This window comes from Salminus brasiliensis, chromosome 5 (genome assembly GCF_030463535.1).
Source record: "Salminus brasiliensis chromosome 5, fSalBra1.hap2, whole genome shotgun sequence".
Lineage (NCBI taxonomy): Eukaryota > Metazoa > Chordata > Actinopteri > Characiformes > Bryconidae > Salminus > Salminus brasiliensis.
This window is the reverse complement of record NC_132882.1, coordinates 23,293,725-23,311,272: the sequence shown is the minus strand read 5'-3', so window position 1 is coordinate 23,311,272 and position 17,548 is coordinate 23,293,725. Positions and strand designations below refer to the sequence as shown.

General features: G+C 41.4%; 1 protein-coding gene across 2 annotated transcripts in view; it reads right to left on the bottom strand.

The window, feature by feature from the left end:
- Window positions 1-1,482: 1,482 nt before the first annotated feature.
- cdkal1 (CDK5 regulatory subunit associated protein 1-like 1) overlaps window positions 1,483-17,548 on the bottom strand; it is a 305,708-nt gene continuing 289,642 nt past the window's right edge. The window contains exons 13-15 of one of the 2 annotated variants that reach the window (XM_072679871.1): window positions 14,942-15,025; window positions 12,358-12,522; window positions 1,483-2,089 (exon numbers count right to left, since the gene is read on the bottom strand). In XM_072679871.1, coding sequence (XP_072535972.1) covers window positions 1,928-2,089; window positions 12,358-12,522; window positions 14,942-15,025 — 411 coding nt within the window. In that variant the 3' untranslated portion in view covers window positions 1,483-1,927. The other variant, XM_072679872.1, reaches the window with a different exon arrangement.

Sequence of the window (17,548 nt, the reverse complement as noted above, 5' to 3'; positions counted from 1 at the left end):
GCTAGAGTGAAGGGGATCAACTGCTCAGTGATGCTCTCACAGGTCTTGTCACTTCTTAAAGTCCAGTCAGACAGTGTGGAGCCCTGGGATCTTCCACAGATGCCTCACATGCCTTTGTCTTATAGAGACAGTCAGTAAAGTCAGTAATGGGTTCAGTATTTTTGAGGCATGAGGTAATGCATGTCAGACAGAAACCAATCAGGAAAAGGAAAGGATCTGGTGCATGCACACACGTTTTTTTATAAGTGAATAAATGCTGCAAAGCTGGAAAGACAAGAGTTGTGGTTTTGACCAGATGCAGGCCATCTAAAATGACCACGTAGCCTGTTAAATTCCAGACATTAATATCCTCATTTTAAATAAATAACTATAAAGTATTACTTTATTGTCGCTATATTAATGAGATTAACCAACAAGCAACATTTGTTGAAAGGCATACAATAACATAACATGAAACACAGACGAAATCTTTAATGGAAATAGGATTTTTAATATTAAGGATCATTTCTGCTCAGTTCAAACACCCTGTAAGCTTTCAAACACCTATAGTTCATTTGCTCTGGTTCGGATCAGGTAAAGTGTGTTAAAGACTTGTAAAAGCGTTTTCTCCTTGGTTCAGTTTGTTTTCACACAGGGAAGAATTCAAGCACCTTGAGAGCGTTCCCCTGATTATTGCTCGGACCTGTCTGGGGCAGGAGCACTAAAGTAAATACTATTGCATATTTCTGTGCAATGTAACCAGGGAAGTACCTGACTATGGGAACCTTTTAACTCAAAGTTGAGTTGGATCAAAGTCTGATCACATCCAGAGTTCGTTTTGGACCGGACCAAGGTCCACCTTTTTGCGATTACTGTATTTACTGTGGCTCAAACAATTCACATCACGGGTGAAAATGAAGGAGTCCGAATTAACCTGACTAAAAAGTGCAGATGTAAAGATGCCCTAAAGTGTGAAACCTGACTGGCTGAAAAACAAAACAAAAGGAAAAACAACAAAAAAAGCACAGCTGTGAAACGGTTCTCATTTTGTCCACTAATTATTAAAATCATTTAACAGCTTTGAAAAAGCATAGTTATGATGAACCCAGTCTTTGCATGAACTGATTCACATCTTAGCAGCAGCACACCTGATTTAACTTAATTAAGCACAGATTAACCAAACCAGGAATTGAATAATAACCACACATCATACTGGACTTCTTTAACTAGAGCTTTTAATACGCACAGAATAGAAATCGTGCTTTAATAACTTCATCTGATAAATGTATTATTTTTATTTTGCAAAGCCACAAGCACATGGACACACACCCCGAGGTGGAGGGAGAACTGCTCTTCTCTACACCTGTGTTATTCACTGAGTGGACATTTTATGGTCCAACACATGCTGAGGCTTTGGGGGAGACAAAATCAACAAGTCAATCTCCCACTGCTGAAAGCCCTATGAGAAGAACATTCCAGAAACACTACCAAGGAGACAGTGAGGAGTGTGTGGAGTCTCATTTATTAGGGTTGATTTATGTTGAGGACAAAGATCGGAGGGAAAAAAATAGGGTTGCTCTGTGCCTGTCTGCCAACAGTGAAACACACAGGTTGAAAAATAAAATTAAAAACCAAACAGAACTCTGTGCTTTCAAGCTGTCCTTACAGGTGTCCTAAAATCATACTTTACAGATATAAGACATATTTAAAACATCATGTGTGCCTGCAGAAACAAATACACTGATTATCTCAAACCTTTCTAGCAAAACGCATCAAACCCCTTTCACTGTCCCAATTTAAAATAAATAGCACATTCCGTGTTGTCCTCAGTCATTTAGGTAAGTCCAAAAGCTCAGGAACCAGTGTGCCTTCTTTGACTTTAACTCCGATCCTCCACAGCTGCATGACGGCTGGTATCTCCTTCCACTGGATTTGGTGTCAATTTGTGTCAGTAAAGTTTCTCGAAAACAAAAAACACAACAACAGCCAGCAGAGCACAGCCCACTGAGAGCAGCTTGAGTCTTTCACTATCCAGACTCCATGAACAACCAATCAGCGCTGTGGAATCCAGGGGGGCATGGAAGCCGTTCTGACATGAATCTTTTAATTCCTGTGGTAGAAAAACAGAAAGAGAGATGTTTAAAAAGCAAGTTCTTCTGTCTTCCTCAGCATTTAGGAGACATTACAAGGCTGTCCCACTATTTAAAGCTTTATTTGACCAATTCAGAAATATGATCCAAATTCATGCTGAGATACAAGCTTCTCAGAAAAGAGAAGAACCACCTTGCCTGTTTAAGTAAGGTGCTAGTAACCTTCAGGCTCCTACAGGTGGCGCTGCATGAGGATGATTAGGCAATAAATACCCGGCAGTGCAACAGGACTCATGGATTGAGAAGAGAGGGTACAGTGCAGTGAATGTCTCGTTGGCTGTATGGAAAATAGGTCACAAAGCAGATTTTAATGATTGGCAAAAAGGAGTGATTGCCCCTGAGCGTACAGGTGTATGGAAGCATGCGGTCATACAGGTCTACCAGCAGTTGCAAAATCCCTGGACAAATCTACAGGGCAGTCTCGTCATTCTTGAGCAGGGGTGAGTAAAGGCCTCCACTGTGCTCCACATGTTCATTGTATTCAGTTTCCTGCTGTGTTTCTTACAAAAATTTGTAGTGAGGGACTAGCAGAGACCTTCCACGCTTCTCATGCCTTGAAACCTGCCGGCGGTTTCTGTCCATGAGTTTCGTCTTTCGGCAACAATTCTGACAAGAATTTCCTGTAAACTGGGATTTTGCTGGTAGACCCGTATGACTACATAAAAATTAGCCACTAAATTCAGCTACTTCCTTTACACTGTAGCCTTTGGCATGGCCAAATGCAATCACTCATTAACAGTCACTGCGACCCATTTTTCTATATATTGAAAACGACATTCATTGCATTGTACCACCTCTTCTCAATCTATGACTACCGTCACAAACCCCGCAGGTATTTATAGCCCAATCGTCTTCATGCAACACCATCTGCAGGAGTTTGAAGTTACTACCACCTCAAGCATGCAAGGTGACCCATTTTTGTCCAGGAAGCTTAGTTTCCACAATGTTTCAACAATGTACTACAAAAGATCTTACACATTGCATATCGAACGGTGAAAGCAAGTGTCAGCATTAACATACTCTTCAGGTTCCATTCAGGTTTGGTCTCAGTAACGTGATTCGGTCAGTCCAACACACCCACCTTCACCAAACACATTCACATAATCTCCCTCATCTCCAACTCATCCAACAGATCAGTCCAACTGTTCAATGCTAGTGAGTGTAGGGGAGATATATGATTATGATTCATCACCATTTCACAGACAGTAATGATCCAGGCCTTTTACAGCGTGAAATGGCCAAAGATTGAGGACTAACTTCTGTGGCCAGTACTCGCTGGGTAAAATGGCTGCAATTGGGACTCCAGTATCCTGTAATGTGTTAGCCCATTAAAGTCTCATTTGTAATGGAGAGATGTCTCCCAGCTGGACAGCCTTGACAGCCAACCTAATAATACGTTCATTTATAGAGTGTGTGAGTGTGAGGTTTGGGTGGGGGGAGTGTCCCTATTAAAGGTGGAGGATCAATCAGAATGACCATTTTAAGAGTTCAATATTTCAGGTCTGCTATGGTGGTAATTGTAATCTGCAGCAGGTGGTAGTGGAGATATGCATCATGAGGTTGCTCTTCTGATACCAGTGGTTTATCTGAATTTGCATTAGCAGCCCTGCACTGCATCTTTATAAAGTAAGGGAGTCAGCAGTGCCAAAATGGAGAAAATAGAGAAAAAATACGGTCTTCGTAAGCCATCACCTTGAAGGTCTTGCAGTCGTTAAATCCAATTACAAGATCCAGTTTAGCAAATGGATCAGTTTATCCAACCTTTACACATATAAATGGTGCTCTTAGACAGCCCAAAGAAAAATGACCCAAGAGCCAAACAGGATACACTAGATTCAGTCAGGCCTCCATTATCTAACGCAATCTCTGATGGACTCCCAAGATCAGTCTTGTTTCGCTCTCAAGAGCATCTCTCTCGTCTCGTTTCATTCCTTTACTCCTCTCTACTCCTCTCACCCATGGCTGCTCCTTTGTGACTGATGTCTTTCAAGGCCCTCTCTCTCGACAGGCCTGTGTGGGGCTGGTGGAACTGATTCGGCTGAGAAGGTTGTTGACTCTGCACGAGCTGGGAAAGCTTGTCCCTCACCCAGCATCCAGAGCAAGAGGAAGCTTTCTGGATGTGGGAACACTTGTCTTGATCAGTTAAATCAACGAGGGGGCTCTGCTACTTGTGGGGCAGGAGGGTATGTGGAGAAGTTAGAAGGAAAGTTGGCAAAGCTGAGAGTCTCTTCCCTCTACACACAGAGTGGACAGGGGTGTGTGTACATCTTACTGGCCTCATTCAGGAAAGTGGGGAGTTACTCACTAGTACTCTCATAGCAGAGTGAAACTATCTGAACATCAGATGTCAAAAGCAAATGACTAACTGTCCACACTCCTCCTCCAACAGGATTCAGGGATATTATATTGTTCAGCACAGTGGAACACTAAGATCTATATATTGTTATTGAACTTAACTAACTCACTGTTGTAGGAGAAAAGCTGACTACCTTCCTGCAAGTCCCTTTCAGCCAGAGCAGTGCCACAGAGAGCTCAGCGATGAGCCCTTATTTCTGCATAAGAGAACCGACTTCCAGGCGTTTCAAGAGAAGGCGCGCCAGAAACCACATTCCAACTTCAATGATACTATAATAGAGCAGTGGGGGGCTGGTGGAGAGGAATAATGTAATCTCAGCACCGCTTCACTGCTAAGAATGTATAAAGCCAATGTGAAGTTGGACATAACTAATGTAGAGCGCTTCAGAAGCACCGGCTGCTTGGTGGGAGAACAGCAGGGAACCGGAGGGAGTGCATTAAAACTTAGGGATGAGTCTCCACTATACCACTTCCCCTGCATGAATTCGATTCGGGAGTTATTTGCCGACTTCCATCTCTTGCAAGCAAAAACCCTGCTATGAATACAGGTGAATGATGCATGTTATTGCTCAGTTTCAAAGAAACAAGCACTCAATCTGCTGATTGGTGGATTTTAGATCATCAAAGTGCACACATGAATGCTTCCTCCCAAATCTGGATTTAGGCTCACATTTCAGGAAACAGTTTCAGAGAACAGCGAAGAGACAGGCAAATTAGGATTGTGTGTTTTAAAATTGATGCCACTGAATCCTCTTCCACAATGACCATGACCAATGACAATGAGATAGCACCCGAGAACAGCAGCCACATATGGTAGACAGAGAAGAGGGATGAGGGAACTGCAATTTTTCTGAAAATCATTCCTCATTTTTCCTAAATTGAACATAATTCCCAACATATGCTATTTTTCCTGGGCAAGTAACACTGAGATACTCAGTGATGCTGCAAAGGAAGTTAGAAAGGACAGCATGCTTTGGATGCACTCTTCTAACAGATGTCATTATTGTATACACACATGATGAGATAGAATTCAGTGTGCGCAGCCAACAGCAATCCGTGTGACTGGACTAGTCTTTAGCCTATTGCATCCTGGATGAAGATCATGGATCATGGAAGCCATTGTCCATGTATCTACCCTTCTACCTCATATTTTAAATTCTATGCTGACAATAGAACAATAAAGCGCTCAACTTCTTCACTCGATCACAAACGTGACTCAAACCAGAGCAGGGTGCACCTCTTCCACACCTGCAAACTAGGACATAACTACAAACTTAACAAATGCGTACTCTTTGTGCAGTGTGCACTTCCCCAGCGGCGCCTAGGTCTGATCCCTTTTCCACATTTGGAGGTGAACAGCATCACTGTGGCTGTAAATCAGAGGTGCCGGTATGTTTGCTGAGCAGCGGAGACTTGGACCTCCTTGTTTGTGTGAGTTAAGGTCAAAAAGTCAGGCCAATGCATGTCATCAGTCACACTGTTTCCAAAGGATTCACGCTCTCTCTATGTAGCCTTCTGATGGATGTCGTCAGGAGTCACCACCAGCATGGAACTCTGTCCAGACACTTCATTGATCCGTGTCTGCCTCATGCTCCAACAGTGGCTCAACACCCTCTCTCTCTCGCTTGCTCATACACACATACACATGCACACAAATCAAATGCTGTCAATACCCAGCAGTCTTCTGGCTCAGAGCTCAGGCTGCAGCTTGAGAAGGCTCGCTGGAGGTGAAAAGAGATCAAGGACGTGACCACTGAGCTTCCAGACGGCATCCAGACCCCATCACTCTCCCACTAAGCCGAGGGAATAATCCAAACACACACACACACACACACACACGCACGCACACGCACGCACACGCACGCACACGCACGCACGCACACACACACAAAACAAGCCCATACTTGCACACCAGAACTTGGCCTGGGTTCCCTTTGCAAAGTGGAGTGTGGTTTATTTTCACTAATCAGTCATAACATTAAAACCGCTGACGTGAAGTAAAGTGTTAAAAGTCAACTAGCCATCAGCGTTTGGTTCTTGTCAAAGTGGCTCAGATACTTTCGCTGGACCATTTTTCTGCTTTTAACACATCACCTTCAAGAACTGACTGTTCACTTGCTGCCTAATATATCCACCCCTGACAGATGCTACTGTAGATGAAGATCATCAATGTTTTCACCTTACCCGTCAGTGTTATGGCTGATTGGTGTATCTAGGAAAGTCAACAGAATACTGCAGAATCCTCTCACATGTTAGATATGTAATGAGGTTTCTGGTATAATTCTCATCTGTGACCAATCAAACTACAAGGAACACCATCAACACCTGTGCTCTGCTGGCTGTTTTTGAGACACATACAGATAGCAGGTGTAACAACTACAGTATAATCTATCAAAATGACATGGCATATAGACCAATAGAAATGCTCCAAAATAACCTTTTGTATTTTAGTTATTTTTACAAGCTTTGTCTTTCCTGTAAAGCTTCTGTTTTGGAAATACAAGGTTTTCACAGGACTGTGACAATGCACATGGTATGAATTGTATTATGTCAGATGTAAATACATGATAAGCTATACAAAATGAGTGAGAATTGGAAATTTACATTTTAGATCATGTAAACTGCTAATTAATTAATTAAATAAATATTAAATACAACTACAAACCTTTAGTAAACAATTAGAATTTTACAAGACAGCACAATAAAAGAAATGGCAGGCACTGACAGGATCTGAATTTCTAAACACAATAAGGTAAGAATTATGTAACCAGAGATGTTTCAAAGGAAGAATGTGATTATTGTTCTCTTGGAAATGTATGAATTACGCAATGCCAAAGCAACAATCTGTAAGAATTGGAGCCCAATTGTTCTTCTAGTGCATCTGGGAAGGCTGTGAGATGGCATTTAATGTAAAGGAAGAAGAAGGGGAATGCACGAAGCCTGAAGCTGGCTGTATAGGCCTGGTGACTGAATCTCGCAGCAAGCACCCCTGCGGAGTCGACTACACGTCCAAGCGGCTGCTTTACTCAAGGGAAGCCTTGGCCACAGGGCCGTGGGATGATGCAAAGGCTCAGAAATCCCAAAACAGTGGTAGAGCCTGTACAGCACAGTAAAGTGCGTGCGCACACACACACACACACACACACACACACACACACACACACACACACACGGGTATGGGTTTGGCGTAATTAAGCGCTTCATCATTTTTAATCCCCTGTTCCAGGTGTTTGGCGAGAGTGCAAGTGAATTATTAAGGCATTAGCAGCGGGATGGAGGAAAGCAGGGCCGTGGTGGCGGGAGACCCGCCTTCAGACACTTTTTAATGGCATATCTATTTTTCAGCACCACGTGCAGCAGCCTTTTCATGACACACGCTTGCTGCACTGCATTCTCAGATACACACACACACAAACACAGTGAAGGTGGTGTCTGGGTGAGCTGGGTCACCCAATAGAAAATGTTGAAGAACGCATGGGTCGGCAAAGAGAGAGAGGAAGACTGTTTTTTGAACCTCTCTCACTCTCTCTCCTTGTGAACAGAGATAGAGATTATTGTTCTGACTGCAGTGTGGGTATTCATGAGTTTAACTGTTCACTGACCAAAGGGTGCCCTGGCTTCACAAATGCACTAATGAGATATTCGCTCATGTACATTGGGAAAACACTGCGGTTCGAATTGGGTGCGTGTGACTGGGAAGAATTAAAGAGAACGCGAGATGGAGAAATTAAAGGATGCTCAAAACAGATACAAGGCTTCTCCTTTGCAGGACGTCCTTCCTATTCACTCTAATGAAGATATTGAGAGACAAGTGGGTTTGTCCACCACAATAAGAGTACAGTACATACCCAAAAAGTGCTAAACTGTGAAATAGTGTGTAAGATGCAAGGCACTTAATATCTTGAGCATCTATATGAAAATTAAATGCATGTATAACGTTTTTGTAATCTATTTGCGTTATTTGTATTATTTGTTTATTTAATTTTATCTGATGATCATACTGACTCAAAGCCTGAGATGGTTTTAGTTAATAAAGAAAGTGTTTTTATTCATTAAAAATAATATGCACAAAAATAAGCTTTTAAAACATGCCAAATGTAAGCTATATAGGAATCTTTAGGGGCTTCCCAATAGTCCTCAATGACCTGGCAATTAACACACAATTAACACTTCTAACTAAGCATGAACAGAAATAAATAAATTAGCAAAGAAACTAAAGCTATACTCTTGGGAAAATAAATGGCGAGGCCCGAGATGGCCTCATTCAAGCAGCAAAGAGGTGGGGGGGGGGGTGTTTTAAGAAGTATTAGAAATGCAGTGTTTCCGTGCTGTTCCCACACACACAGTGCACCATCCCGCTTATCATGCCATGGTTTGTTTAGGTGCTTCACAAACATGGCTTCTATTCTCTTGTTTACAGCGCAAACTTGCTTCAGTCACCCTCTACCGCCAGAAGTTACTAATTGACCCGAGGCATGAAACTGAAGGTCATGCTGCTGAAAGTCGATATGATGATTGGTTCATGCTCCAGGATGCAAAAGCTGGGAGAAGAAAAGAGCAGCCCTGCAAGCATCTGACTTCGTTTTAGCGCTGACAAACAGACAAGAGCTTTGGTGTAGAAATGCTAGTTCTGGCACTTTCTGATGGTCATGTGTTACATACACTATAATTTGTGATAATTGAGCCACAGCCTTCAAAAAAAAAGGGCACATTCTGTTCAGTGGATTTTAATTGAATCACATTTTAGACTGGCTAGAGGTCAGGCTAAGTATTATAATACATTAAATTATAATACTCTCAGCAAGCACTTTATATGGAACACTGTTCTAATACCCTTTTGCTCTCAGTCTCAATTTCCTGTATGGATTCCACAAGATGTCGGAAACATTCCTTTGAAATTCTGGTCACGTTGACATGATCGATTCACACAATACCTGCTGATTTTTCAGGAGCACTTCTTAATGCTACAAAACTTTCATACTAGAAGAAATCAGTTTAAGATCTGGTGCTTTATCATGTTGGAAGCAGACGGAAGATGGGTACGTAGAAATTGAGATTCATCAGACCAGGCTCTCACACACATACACTGAAAGACAGTTTTGCAGTCAGCCACTGATCTTGCAGCACCTAACGTTTCCTCCTATGAGCCAGTGACGGCAGTGTGGTACTAACAGCAGTGTGGCAGGACAAGCAAGGGTCACAGAGTGCAGACTGTAAAGGAGTGACTTCACAGTGCCAGAGGACATCTACACACCTGGACACACAGCCCCACCCACCTCCGTTTCCCCTTAAATAAATTCACACTCCAATAAATCACATTAAAAGCCTTCTCTCTTCCCTATCTGCCTGTCTGACTGCCTCTCCCTCTGTCTTTTATGTCTCCATGTGGAAACGTGTAAATGTGCGACTCTTTGAACTGATTCAAGCTTGTTTTGCCAGAGTAATATCAAAAAGCAAAACTGCTGAGGCTGCACAAACTGCTACCAGGCTGGGATCAGAATTGGTTTTAACAGGAATCGTCCGCAGAGCTTCTTGAGGTGGTGCTGATTCTTTTCCACAGCCTTGAACATTCTGAAGAATTTGCAGCACAGAGTGACCATACAGCACTAACCAAGTACACAATGTTTGTACTACACTTTTAACAGCACAAGTAGCTCATTTCAATTTAACTTACGTCCATGTGACCAATCAGCGGCTTAAAAGTAGGTAGAACTGAATATAACATTAAAACCAACACCACAAAATGGCTAACATTATGGAGGAAGGTGGAGGGAGGTTGGCTGTCCTCCATAAGTAATTTAGGAATTACATGGGTGGCTTAACTGTCACTTTTTGTCATTCCTTTGGTAATCTGTCTCTGCCGTATTTTTTTTTTTTTTTTTTACACACACATCTGTGCAGAAGAGACAGCAGTGAGGACACCGAAATGTGATACACATTTTAATTTCACACTCCATCAGCTTTTATGGTTGTTTCTGGCATGAGGAGAAGTGAGAGAGAGAGAGAGAAAGAAAGAGTGAGTGAGAGAAACATTATCTTGAGCATGCTGTTAGTCCTGCTGGAGATCCTCCATCACACATCCATGGTCAGCGCACTCCAGCAGCTCCAAATGCAGCATCAGTTAGAGAACAAGCAAGAGTCTGAGTCAAGCAATAGCAGCGTGACTGTTTGACCTCTAGAGGCCAGGGAAATTGTGTTTTCCTTCGTGTAAGGCCAGAGAGAGCAGGTAGAGGGAGAGGCAAGATGCGAAAGAGTTTTATACAGAGATGGCCTATTGGAGTGGAATGAACACCTGAACTCAGAGCAGTCAGCTCATATGAGAGCTGCTTTATGGGTTAAGCTCCTTCAGCACGCAGCAGTTAACCCAACTAGACCAGGGCAGACAAGTAGTAGAGAATTCTCTACTGGGAGCATTCATTCTCCCGCTGTCTCTCCCTCCCTCACAGACACACTAAAAGTTCTTCTATGGTGCTGTGGTCCACATCTTTATTTTTAAGAATGATTAAGTATGATTATCTGTGTGTGATTGTCTGTAGAACTATATATGTATGTATAAACCTAAAAGCAATTTGTTGACAAATCAAATGAACATGACTGGTCACTTACTGGGGAAGCAGGCAGTCAGACGATTCATGTGTGGCTTGTGTGTTTCCCTAGTTTTCAACTGAAGGGCTAAGGTTGCTAACTCATACTGGACTTCGTATCAAGATAAATACACAGGCAAATCTCATTTTATTAAAATAATACTGAAAAGCTAGGAGACTAATGAAACTAGAACAGTTCAAACTAGAACTAGAAACAGTTAAACAGCTAAAACTAGAACAGTTACCTAAAATGGCTGCCCCACTACGCAGCTATGTGGAGAGGTTTATAATCATTCTATTTGAATTTTATTTAATCTGAGCCAGCTGAGAGACACTTTTTAGTGTGTATTTACGGAGATGGGATTGGTGACAGTCTAAATCCAGTGTTTGTTAGCAGCATTACCCTAGCATATTTTGTTCAAAAGCAAACTGCTGCTACCAAACTTGCCTTGCTAACAAAAGATACATTATGTTAATTTATGTTAATAATTATGTTTCATGAACCATTTTTTCTTTGACATGTTCAAACGCCACAAAGGAAGAAGTATAATATTACAGGAAACCAAGCAAGTTCTACTGAGTTTACTGCAAAATGACCGAATTACACTTTTAGCTTTTGTCTTCAAACTGTTTGTTTGACTTGTACCTGGAGTCATATGCATAAAATCACCAACTACTGGCCACAAAACAATTTTGGGTCATTAGAGCTTATTGAATGTAATTTTGTTAAGAAAAAAGAGAGCTGTCTGTTTACTCCAGAGTGCTTTAGACGTATGTACAGGCAGGGTGTGCTCCCAGACAGACACTTGCCAAGCATTGTTTGGTGCTGCTCTAAAATAGCTCTGGTGGTTGACATGATCATGGTCATAAAGAGATAAATATGGGAAAGCTGATCAATCTCAGTTCTCCCTGTCCACTCAAATGGACCATATTAGACAAACAGCAATAGCTTAGAAATTAGAAAACAATTAGAAACAATTAATAATGATCTGATAACTGCTGTACTGTAATGTTTTGCTTACATTTTTCTTTTACATTTGATGACCAATTCGACATACAAGGCATTAATTTGACTGTTTTCTCTGTATTTTTAATCTTTATTCTTGAACTAGAAAGATTACTCTTACATGTTTGTCTGCAATCATACTGATTTTTTACAATCTGAAATCCACGCTCAGTTACTGATGAGAAGAGTTTTCCATTCTGCTGTCAGTAAGTCAGATACACAATTAAGAACAAAATGTCTGCCTAACACCTGATCCAGATTATTCAGTGTGGATTAGACTGACCTGAGAAAGACCGGACACTTCTCCTTTCTGCAGTGGCTGGGTGATGGAGGGTGTGACCACTCTGGCGTCCACCACAGGGCGTCCACGCATGAAATGCTTCCCAGACTCATAGATATCCACCTCGATCATCTTTCCTTTAAACTCAGGAATCTTAGGAACCAAGACCTATGCAGGGATTGGAACAACCAAACAAATAAAGAAGATTACATGTTTGAACCTTGAGACTGCGCAAAGTCTATGAGAGTAGAATTATAGAATTAGAACTGTTTAACTGGATGATGTACAGGTGGAAATTTTTTTTTATTTAATTGCAGGAACTCTGTTTGACCAGTGAGGTTGTTGCTGTTTGTAGAGGAATATTAGGCTGAATAGCTGTGCACCTCTAAAAAACAAAATCAAACTCCTCCTTTGAGTCCCGCAGTGGGAATTTCCCCACTGCGGGACTAATAAAGGATTATCTTATCTTACCTAAAAAGAATAAACAGTGTTCACAAACCTTCTGTAACTCTTGTTGTTTTGCACCTTTACCGGAGGCTCAACAAGTTCTTTAACACATCCTGTGTGTACAAGGGCTCCAGAGAAACGTCACCATCGATCTACACATGCCCAGAGTTATATGAGAGGGCCCAGATCAATACTGTTCAATACAAACAGGGCCGGTATCTCCAACCCCACATTACGAGCCATTACACTCTCTTTACCACATTGTTTTCATGGACACTGCGTCTATGTTCACACCCTTGAAATACACATTTCACACACATTTTCCCCTGTAAACTGTTAAAGACATGCAGTAAACATGTTCATGTATCTGTTGCTTGTTGAGAGGGCTAAAACAATCTGAGTAAGTAGGTAATTATCAACATGCAACCTTGTTAAAATGGATACTGTATGTGGTTGCTTAATGAAGAGTTCTGCAATGCAAGAACTCAACTGCAAGTGGCCTTGTAAAACCCTTTACCCTCTGTAGAAAGGGCAAAGGAAGACTGATTGCAAAAGTCTAAATGGGAGTATTGGTAGCCTAATAGCACACAGCTTAAATAGCCTGTGTGGTTTAGATCTATATGGTGTTGCTCTTGAAATGGCTTTTGTTGTCAGTACAAGTCCCAGGTCACTGAAGGCAAAAAGGGAAAGCACCTTTTTTCCCCTCTTGGCATGGAAAGCAAAGCAGAGCTTAAGCAGCACTAGGATTTATCACAACTCTAACATAGATCACCATCTGCCAATTACCTTTACAATGAAGCACTAGAAATTCCATTTGCTGTCCTTATTAACCTAACAAGAGTGACACCAAACCGGTTACACCATGATGAGGAACACTGCAGACATCCACTATGGCAAAGGTTCTCAAACCTGTCCTCAAAGAACCCCAGACAGTCTAGAGAAGAAATGAAGCCTGTTAATACTGAAGAAAATTAAATATAATGTGAAGGTTTTACACAAACTGAAGCCATGAAGCACTTTAATTCATTATTTAGGAGTGCATTAGACCCATGTTTGTGCATGTTCTTCCAATAATCCTAATCTAGCACACAACCTTGGCAGGTGACCAGCATCACTGGCATTAGCAATGGAGGTAGAAGCATCAGGCCGTGATCCTTTAATGGGTCACTTTGAGACAGCCAGCCACAGAGAAAACCATCTCCGTCTCCTTCATGGACAGTCACATCCAAAGGACTCTGGAGAACATAGCCACTTTGAATGGCAGGATCAGGGATCAAGGTTGAGGAAGCGGGGGCTGGGGGGAAGGATGGGAGGACAGAGCGAAAAAGCAAACGTGACAGCTTGCATCCTAGATTAGAGTGCCCATGCTCTCTTCAATCGATGGCTCTGGAGATGGGCTTTTGTTAGCTCCCATAATAGAACGATCAATGATGGCTGGCTGGACGCATGACCCCACCAACCCCTTCAGAGCAAAAGCCCTGCACGCTCACAGGGCTCAGTCACCACACATGGCTGAGAGGTTCCCCCTTTATCTAACTACTTATACGTAGAGGGTGATCAAAGTAATGCTGCTATACAGCAAAAAATGATGGTTTAATTATGATATCTAGAAACATTACTTAAGGTTATTGTGTTTTTTTTCTCTCGATTTTGTTTATTTCTGATCTTACACTGAAAACAAACTGGTTATTCTTATTTTATTAATACAAACATGTATTCAACATATTAATTTTGTTTTGTGGAAGTCTATTTAGGTCATTCTGTCCAAACAGCTAGTGCCAAAGATTAACCACACATATGCAAAAACAGGCAAATGCAACACAGACACTTATGCACAGATCACATCTACCAAAAATAAACAAATAAATAATAATCTACTCATCAAGAAATATCTCGAAAGCCTAATTGTTACAGAGCATATTAGGAGGAGGAGATTAAACAAACAAAAAAAAAGGGAGAGCGCGAGACAGAGAGACTGATTTTAAATATAGCCTGGAGAAAAGACAGCAAAAATGTAATCCTCTTTCCTTACTTTAAAGAGATCAACTTCAAACATGGGATTGATGACCGCTAACATGGGTAAAATTATGTCTGCTAGAATTAAACTCCTCTGAAACCAAGGAAACCATTGGGGTCTTACCTGTTCATAGAACTTGTTGTGAGCGACGTAGTACTGTGCATCAAAAGATTCTTCAGTGACCAACACATGCTGCCTTTCACCAACCTGAGACAAAAGAGAAATGACAGACACCCATCCATGTAAATGTGAATTCACCATTCAATTTATTAGAAACCCTTAACATTGTGAGCTCCACCACACAGGACCACTGATTACCAACAGTGGTGACACTTGGCATGATAGTGGAAGAGCAGAGTGTGTCTCATTGTAATAAGTATTATTACAATCAAATAATATTAAAAACATTAGCCACTAACCATGGACGAAGGGCTACAGTCACCAATTGTACACTAAACAAGATGAAGCTACAAAGGAGAGTTTTCCATGAGCATGGACATGCCGCACGGTTTATCTGACTAAGGCTCAGTCAATGTGTTCACCAAAAGCCTGAACGAGTGCAATACATCCAGCTTGTCCTTAATGCCTGCCTGCTGGTGATGAAAGCACAAACATGTTTTATTAGCTTGTAAAATGTGGCATTTAGGTGCAAGGTTGAAGTCTAAATTGGATTTGTTTTTTTTGTTTTTTACTTTTCTTTTTTATTATAAATGGTCTCAGGCAGAGAGAGAGAGCGTGAGCAAATAAGTTTCACATCATTAACATGTGTTAATTTGAGAAGAAAAAAAAGGATCCAGCAGGCAGGAAAACGTGTCCAGGCCGCTGCTGTTCTGATTATTCACATTTGCGATGAAGGAAAGAGAGAAGAAAAAGGGCGCAGGAAAGCTACCATTGAGTCTGATTCCTTTCCCCTTCTATAATACTATCTGTAAGTGTTTTTCATACAATCAAAACATTATGTCCTCGCTGACGAGCCAATTAACGGTGCGACTTATGAGGGGGAGCAGCGAAACCCGGTTGGCATGGAAACTAAATTCTGTTGGAGATGCTGTATTGTTGGCTGTCCATTAGATTTCAGGAGTGAGTGGCATGCCAGTGCTGACTGTGAAGGAGGGACAAAAACAGAACACTAAACTGAATGCACTGTGGTTCTTTCAAAAACAATAAAAGAGGACTTTGTTGCAAAAATCACAAACCAGCTCTTTGTTGCTTTTTATTACACACACAAAAAGAGATCTGATAAGAGACCCTAAACACAGGTGTGAAATGAGAGGCCTGGTGTGCAGCAGCCTTCAGAATGAGAGACAGAGAGCGAACGAAAGAGGAGAGGAGAGGAGTATTTAGAAAATGTAAATTGTTCAAACTCTATTTGCAAAGGGAGTGGAGGGCCTACTGAAATGACCTTTAACATAATGTGTCTACCTGAGCTTCCTTGTTCAGGATGTTGTTTCTTTTCATTTAGAAGCTCATCCTGACCTCCTCCTTCTTCTTCATGCTCTAAAGGGAGTTTTGTTTTCTACTGTTTTCCTCAATTTGACCATGAATCTGGACTCACATTTCTGAAGCTTGTCTCTGTACTGGACAACTAGTACAGAGACTAGGAATTGGATAGCGGGGTAAGCTGATAGCTTCCCTTATTTCTTGTCAAATCCCACCTATCCGATTCCCCAAAGAGTCTTTCAAATGAACCCTCTTACTAAGCAGTGTGAGCTTTAGCTAAGATGTATGTTATGCCAGCTTGCGAAATGAAATGTAAAAAAGAGAGTGTAATTCATCTGAATGACTTTATTAAGAAGTAGTGATTTGCAAATGGGACATACTTGTCTACGTGTCTACATTTGAATTCCCGCCATGCCCTATGTGATTGGCTAGAAATGACTTAACTGTAGTAGTACAACTGGCTTCACAGCATATATGTATAATCTGGAAATCAGGAAAAGACCCTTCCAAGCATAGTGCACATACTGGATCTTTATGCGTTGTACTGAAACAAGTGATGAGGGCGAGATGATGTAGATGGAACAAGAATAAAATTGTTAATTAGTTTTAGTTATGGTCCAAAAACCATCAAAACAGCAGCAGTATTGAGCCTCAAATGTCAATGATGTTTCATGGTGGAATGTGAATTTACCGGCAGCAAACTAGAAGAGATCTGGAATGACGTTTTGGATTCCCATATTTCCAACGTCCAATGAACATTCACCCACTCCTCTCATTTTCCCATCGTTTGAGCAGATCTCAATGACAAAATGCAATCATCAATCATCTTCGCTACAAAAACATTGCCGGTAACATTAAAAATGTTGAACTTTATTGTAGCAAGAGCTAGATAGATAAAAGTTAGCAAAATGGCATTAGTGTAAAGGCAAAATTAAAAATGTCCAGTGTTTAAAGCCTTGCAAAGCTTTATGAAGGAGAATTAAAGAGAACAGAGATCATTATGAAGGAGAGCAGAACTACACCATGTTCAGCATGTTAAATCATTCTTAAAGAGATTCCAGGCATACAAAGGGTCTATTAGCTAGGATAGACACATAAAAACACACCTGCGCTTCAACAGCTTTTGCACTGTGGCTTTCGGAAAAATAGTATTTCCATCCTCTGTGATGCTCTCCCCTCGCAATTACAGCTGGATGGGAAATGCACTAAATTGTGCTCTTTAAAACTGCAGCTTGAAAACTTAGGAGCAATTACCATTAATGCACTGCAAATACACTTCAAGGTGCATGA